General features: G+C 42.8%; 1 protein-coding gene across 1 annotated transcript; it reads left to right on the forward strand.

The window, feature by feature from the left end:
- Positions 1-629: 629 nt before the first annotated feature.
- On the forward strand, positions 630-2,333 carry LOC137562335 (piggyBac transposable element-derived protein 4-like). Its single transcript, XM_068273670.1, has one exon. It carries the CDS (start codon positions 630-632, stop codon positions 2,331-2,333), a length of 1,704 nt encoding a protein of 567 aa, XP_068129771.1.
- The last annotated feature ends 5,334 nt before the right edge of the window (positions 2,334-7,667 follow it).

Consider the following 7,667-nt stretch of genomic DNA (forward strand, 5'->3'; position numbering starts at 1 on the left):
CGCTTGTCAGCGGGACCCAGGCTTCTTCCACCCGGCCGCCGGAGTCCCCCTTACCGCTCTGATCTTTGGGGACCCGGCGGCCAAAATTAGCCCATAATTAGCCGATCAGCGGCAGAGTGACAGGGGCAGCGTAGGGTCACAGGGGAGGGGAGGGGAGGGGAGGGAGGGAGTATATAAAAAAAATTAAAATAAACTCCTCTGATTGGGCCAAAACAGCATTGTATTGGATACAATGGGATTTTGTATCCAATGCAATGTTGCCTTTTGCTTCCTGGATTGCTGAGGTGTTGTGGCTGTTGAGCTGGAGAGGAGCTGGCTGTGATCTCTGTGAGTGCTTATCTAATCTTGATTTCTGCCTACCTGTTACCAATTTTTGCCTGGACTTTGACTACTCTTTTTGCCTTCTGCCTGGATTTGATTGATTACCCGTTGCTGATTTTGCCTGGACTTTGACTACTCTTTCTGCCTTCTGATTGGATTTGATTGATTACCCGTTGCTGATTTTGCCTGGACTTTGACTACTCTTTCTGCCTTCTGCCTGGATTTGATTGATTACCCGTTGACGATTTTTGCCTGGACTTGGACTACTCTTTGCCTGCTGCCTGCACCGACCTCTGCCTGGATTTACTATGGCATCATCCTCCAGAAGACGTCTCACCGTGGAAGCGCTGGCGGAGTTGGAGGACAGCGATCTGCAGTCACTGGCGGACTCCAGTGATAGCGACGCACCTGGGGATCTGTCATCCGACCCAGATAGCGACAGCGACACCATCACCAGCGACGTTAGTGATGTCCGGGTTTGGTGCCCCATCGACCTTTCTCAGTCTCCGCCACCGCCCCCACGTTTCCCTTTTACTGGGGAGCCTGGCCTGAAGAAGGAGTGCGAGTGCAACCCCCTGGCATACCTGCAGCTTTTCTTCTCGGAGGCGGTTATTGAGAGGATAGTGGAGGAGACTAATCGCTATGCGACCCAACAATTGGCTACTCCTCAAGGACCCTTTTCCAGAAGCAGGACCTGGGAGCCGGTAACAGCAGCGGATATTTGGCTGTTTTTGGGCCTGATCATTCTGCAGGGAGTGGTGGGGAAGCCCCTGCAGAAATGGTACTGGAGCACGAATAAGATCATTGCAACCCCCTTCTTCGGTACAGTTATGTCCGAGTACCGTTTTTCCCTTATAATGAAATTTCTCCACTTTTCTAACAATGAAACTTTTGAGGAGTCGACCCACCCTGCTCCAAAACTAAAAAAAATTTGGGAGGTCTACCAGATGGTGGTGGAAAATTTCAGGACAACGTATGTGCCACAGAGGGACATCAGCGTGGACGAGAGCCTGATGGCCTATAAGGGGAGGCTGAGCTGGCTCCAATATATTGCTTCCAAGCGGGCCCGCTTTGGGATCAAGTCATACACGCTATGCGAGTCAAGTACCGGATACATCTGGAGTACTATTTTGTATACGGGAAAAGGCACAAAATTTTGTCCCAGGTTTAGCGAGTTTGGAGTGGCGACATCGTCTGTATTGTCCCTTCTGGAGCCTTTGTTGGACAAAGGCTACTGTCTCACCACAGATAATTTCTATACCTCCCCTGAACTGTCTGAGATTCTTATAAAGCATAAGACTGACACCTATGGCACTGTTAGGGCTAACAGGAGGGAGATGCCGTCGGCCTTTGCCAAGCAGAAGCTGAAGACTGGGGACATAGCTGCTTGGCAGAAAGGGAAGATGTTAGCCCTCCGGTGGCGGGACAAAAAAGACGTCTGTCTCCTCTCTACTGTTCACGACACCTCCACTGTCCCCACCAGAACGAGAGGAGGAAAAGATATGGTAAAACCGCAGGTCGTGGTGGACTATAACCACACCATGGGTGGTGTGGACAAAGCTGACCAGGCGGTGACCTTTTATCCTGCTGTCAGGAAACAGCAGAAAAAGTATTACAAGAAGATTTTCCGGCACCTACTGGAACAAAGCATTTGGAATGCATACATTCTGCACAAGCAGGGAAGTGACAGGCCAGTGACGCACGCTGATTTCATCTGGAAACTGTGCGAATGTATCTGTCTAAGGTACCAGACTGCATCGGATGCCAGAGTTGGACGCCGTGCCTCTTATGTGGTAAATCCGGAGCGCCTCACTGGCCGCCATTTTATGGAATACATTCCACCAACTCCCCAAAAAAATGCCCCAACTAGGACATGTCATGTGTGCTGCAGCAAAAGCGATGAGAAGGGGAAAAGAATCAGGAAAGAATCACGATTCTACTGTCCAGACTGTGATGTTGCCCTGTGTGCAATTCCTTGCTTTAAAATATACCACACACGGGAGGTGTATTAGGAGTATATATGTACATACTGCATAATCTGCTGCCTTATTTGTACAGTTTTATTTCAGATTATTGATAAATTTATTTACTTCAACAATTTTGTGTTCCTGACTTTTATTTATATGCAGAATGTCTACCACACTTTTATTCGGATGTATTTTGGTGAGTTAAGACTTTAAAATCGGAGGCCTAAAATTAACGAAAAAAAATGTACCGCTTTTGACTCCTAATTCCTGACAGAAATGCACCGCCAGGGAGGTTAAAGTCCTCATTCTACCAGGAATCTTGTACAGGTGATCAGTTAGTAGATAGTGATAGCCAAAGGATCAGATGGAGCAAGACACAAATGATCTCAGCCTAGCCTATCAGGCAACTAACACTATGACAGAGCATTGAAGCACTTTCAGAGCAAAGCTTTATGGGAAGGTAATCAGGCCCACCTGGAATGATTAGGATTCTCAGGTGAGGTACAGGGGCAGTGCTGAAACCTCCACTAGGTAGCAGCAACTCGCCTGCTCCTGCTTCTTTTCTCACACAACTGGGAGAGAATAATAAAGGAACCAGACAGGCACCCAATACCAGAGAGGCTGCCAACTAAGCAAGTGCTAGTGGCACATGATCCGCCTAAATAGAGGCAAGCACTGAACCCTGATATAACTATGAACTCCTCTCTATAGCAACAAATTCTAGCATCAAATTTGGGTCATGCAATAATCCAGCTAATCTACAACAAAATGTCTGAAAAGGAAAGGAATCAATGTGTTGTAATTGCCCAATCAAAGTTCCAATCTCAATCTATTTGAAATGCTGTGGCAGCACCTGAGAAGAGCTGTGCAATAATGTATTGCCCGCAGAGCTCAAGTAACTGAAGCAATGTTGCAAAGAAAAGTGGGACAAATTTCTTCCATGATGATGTATGAGACTGATAACGTCATACAGAAAATGATTACTTCAGGTTATTGCTGGTATCGGTGATTCTACAAGCTATTGAATTATGGTGGCCTGTACTTATTTTCCACACATGGCTTCTCTATTTTGGATTCATATTTGTTAAATAAGTAATGACACTCGATGGTTGTCACAGATTTGCCTCACAATTGACAATCGGAAAAATAAAATTAATCACTCCTTACCCTGCAAAAAATTTGTCTACCAACATAGAAAATGCCCAGGTAAATAAATGAAAGTTTGGGAACATTGAATATCTTGTTAAAATCAAAAATAGGTTGCGCTGGGTCTATACAATCTTCTATATCAATACTAATGTATCAATACGTGTTTTTGATCAGAATATATATACAACATGTAATCATAAAAAGTACTTTTATTTTCTACTGCAGATAAAAGTTCTTATTTCATAGGCATTACATGCAATCACAATCTAAATGTCTATGAAATAAGAACTTATTCCTTAAGTGTGGGGAAGTGGGAACCCACCTCTAATTGGTTAGCAGCGGGCGAAACAGATACCGTATAGGGAACCCTCACAAGCGCCCTCCAAATCTTTTTTGTATATTGAATATCTTAACTTTGACTGCTGGGTAGTATACAAAGTGTTTCTAATACCCAGTGAATTGTTATCCTGACTTTTTTCCTCTGCATTCACGCTAATTGATGTATTTTACTATCTTATGACTGCACTTGTGTTGTATTCATGCCCTGTTACTGCACCATGCGAGCACTGTATTTGCTCTTTTCATTATGCATTACTTGTGCTGTACTATTACTTCAATAAACCTTTGGTTGAGGAAAAAAATAAGTAATGACACAGTGGAAGCTGCTGTGTGTACTTTTACACTTGACATACGATTTCAATAATTTCAGAACCTGCTAAGGACCAGATGATTTATGAAGTCCAGATAAATAAAACCTTTGAATGTAAAGAAGGTGTGCTTTCCTTTTCTTATGATTGTACATAAAGCAAATGAATGCTAATATTAAAAGTCATAACTGACACAGCCCATTGTGAAACACTGTAGCAACACAGCAATCCTTAATGCACCTCCTCTAGGGTCGGATTTACCATAAGGCACTGTAGGCACGTGCCTGCAAGCGCCTAATGATGGAAAGGCGGCTCACTTCCCTCCTTGAGTGCCTTCCTCCTTCCCTATGCAGAGTCCTGATAAGAGTGTAAATGAGAGGATACTCACCCAGCTCTCTGCATTCCACTGATGAAATCTCCCTTCAGTCAGGGGAACCTTTAGCTACATAATACCGAGGGTTCTTCTGGCTTACTAATACTAAGGGACACCTGGAGCTACCTATAACAGGCAAGGGAAGTAAGGGAGAAGTGACAGCTGGGACAGCTAGTGCACTTGCAGTGCGGTTCGGCAGGGGTTTGTAGGTCCATGGAGAGCGAAGTCTAAGGTGCCAGGACATCTGTGCTTATAGGCTGCTGTGAGGTAAATTCAGCTCTGACCTTCTCAGTGGCATAGCTAGAAACTATGGGGCCCCATAGCAAAATTTTTATGGGGCCATCAGATCTAGGCACTCTCGACTAATGCCACCTGCTCGCACCCTATGGATATGATTTGACTGGGCAATTTACGGCGCTAGTCTACTTTAGGGGACCCACCGCAAATCCCCATAGACACTTTCAGCTGGGCTGCAAAACGTAACAAATTTCTTCCGTTTGCTTGTTTAAATACCCACAAGCCTTATATCCCCGGGTAGCTAAGCATGTCCTGTAACGAATTTTGCGGGTTTCGGTAAAAGAAAAGTTTGAACTGACTTTATAGGAGCCGCGGAACGGCCGCAATTTCGGTTCCGTCGGCCATCTTGGTTCTGCTCTGCAGGTCGTTTCTTCCTCCTCATTGTAGGGATTGTTAGGTGGGGGGCGTGCCAGCTTCTGTTGGCAGCTAACAAACCATCCGATGGGGAGGAAGAAACGACCCGCACAGTACAATTAAGATGGGCCACGGAACCGAGATTTAGACCGTTCGGTGGTTCCTACACGGGCAATTTCAACTTTTTGTTACCGAAAACCTCCAAATTCGTTAGAGGACATGCTTACCTATCCATGGGTATATGGCTTGTGGGGGTTTAAACAAGCAAACGGAAGAAATTTGTTACGTTTTGCAGCCCAGCTGAAAGTGTCTATGGGGATTTGCGGTGGGTCCCTTAAAGTAGACTAGCACCCAATTTACATTTCCAATGCAATGTACACTGTGAATAGTCCATGTACACTGAAAAAAGTCAGAGGGTGGAGAAACAAAGGAAAGTTAATACTGACTACATCAAGTACCACCTGCACCCCTCCTTCTCTAGGGCCCCATTGCAGTTGCTATGGTTGCTATGGCTGTTGCCACTGCACCTCCTGATATTTACCAGCAGTTGCTATGGTTGCTATGGCTGTTGCTACTGCAACTCCTGATATTTCCAAGCAGCAACTAAACACCAATCAACATACCAACTCACCCCAACATATCAACATATGAAGTCCACCAAAATGTCCTCATGCTTGAGGAACTCTACATCCCCAAGTGCCCTTCACAAGATCCACTGACTGTTAGTATGTCATTTTATTTAAGCAGCAGCACCATTAGAAAGCTCAAAAGGTTTTAGTTTCTCCCCCAGGTAAAGACCTCCGGAAATATTTTCTATTTTGAAAAAATCAATAGGAGTCTGGAAAATGTAATTTCATTTGTAACCTGTTACACCAGTTTTGATGAACATTGATTTCACAAAAAATGCCAGCGTCCATGCTCATGTCAATTTAAATATATCTTGATATCTCTTATTTTATATTAGAACAGTTACACCTAGCTCATGCTTTGACACATTGATAAAGGCTTGAATACGTGTATTAAAGTGCTCTTGAAATGGCATGGAAAAAAATTACTAGCAGAGTATGGTGTCAATTGTAACATTTATGTTCTAATTGGCCACTAACATCTGCATTGGAACACTGAGCCCACAGGACTGTGCTGAGATCTGATGATTGCTTATTCTGGCATTGATGTTCAGTTTGGGATAGGCGGGCTCATCTGCTACAGGAAGGGCCCTGGATGTATAGAGTTTTCATGGTAATTTACGTGTATATATACTGTATATATATATATATATATATATATATATATATATATATATATATATATATATAATGCCATTATACCAAAATATAAACCCCCCATAGATCACAACCGTCCAACCACGATATTACTAAGAGGCCTGCGTTCTATACTATCACTATGACCTTACAGAAGATAAAGGAGAGAAGACAGAAAGGAGTGAAGAGCTAAGGAACTTGTGGTTCTTCCATCACATACAGAGTTCAGCTAATCCTGTCAAAAAGACTGGAGATTTTTAAAGTAGGCCTGAACTCAGAACTTCCTCTCTGCTCTAAAAGATATGCAACAGCATATTAACCTTTAAAGACAAAACATTTATTTGTTACAGCTGATATAAATCTTGTGTCTACTTCCTGATTTCATAGAAGTGGAGATAAGGTTAACATCCTGTGTTCACAAATTATCAGCCCTGCCGAGGCAGAGGAGATGCCTGAGCTGACGCAGATGAAGAAGTCAAATTACAGTGATGAATAGTCAAAGATGAGAGGGAATTAGGCTGCACTCTCTAAATACATACAGGGTGCATTTCTCTGTTTTCCTTCTTTCCTGTGCAAGAGTTCAGGTTCACTTCAAAGACATTTTTAAACCATACTTCACTTATACAAATACATAACGCATAAATGACACTAGAAATTTTAAGAAAAAAAACTTTTCATAAAATGCAAACCAGATATGAAGAAAAATGATCATAGCCATAAATAACAACAAATACCATTAAACCAAAATACTGTTAGACATTCTCATTTCTCTTTTGGATTGTGAGGATGAATAATTCTATTATAATTCTTTCAGTGGGATAGACATGAATGAAATATTGAAGAGGTTTTAGCCTGTGACTGAGCACATCTTCTGTCTGTGGAAGCCGTCCTCTGCTGAAGCCATATCTGAGGGGAAACACTAAAGCCGTAAAAAATAATGTTCAGCTGAAAATATGATCATGTTTGTTTGTGTTTAATCGTGTGTGATACTTTTTGCATTTTCATCTGCATGAATTATACTGTCCGTCTTTCTGCAGGAATCCACCTTCCATTTCTGCACACATTTTCTTTCTTTCTCCCTATTGAGGGTAATGTACACTTTACTCCAGGTAATGGTGTTTTTTAACTATATTGAACCATGAAACAGTAACTTCTATTTATCCCCTCTTGTTTTGATTACCTTTGATTAGGCTTGACCTTTTTCATTGACAGAAATAAATTATTTAACTACCTCTATACACTTACTCAGCAGTTCTACATACACAAGCCTGAACAGATACTTAAAAAGCACACCTGA

This window comes from Hyperolius riggenbachi, chromosome 3 (assembly GCF_040937935.1).
Source record: "Hyperolius riggenbachi isolate aHypRig1 chromosome 3, aHypRig1.pri, whole genome shotgun sequence".
NCBI classification, from domain to species: Eukaryota; Metazoa; Chordata; class Amphibia; order Anura; family Hyperoliidae; genus Hyperolius; species Hyperolius riggenbachi.

What these genes read in the sequence shown, in the direction of transcription:
- LOC137562335 (XM_068273670.1), top strand. Translation starts at nt 630, where the DNA reads ATGGCATCATCCTCCAGAAGACGTCTCACCGTGGAAGCGCTGGCGGAG.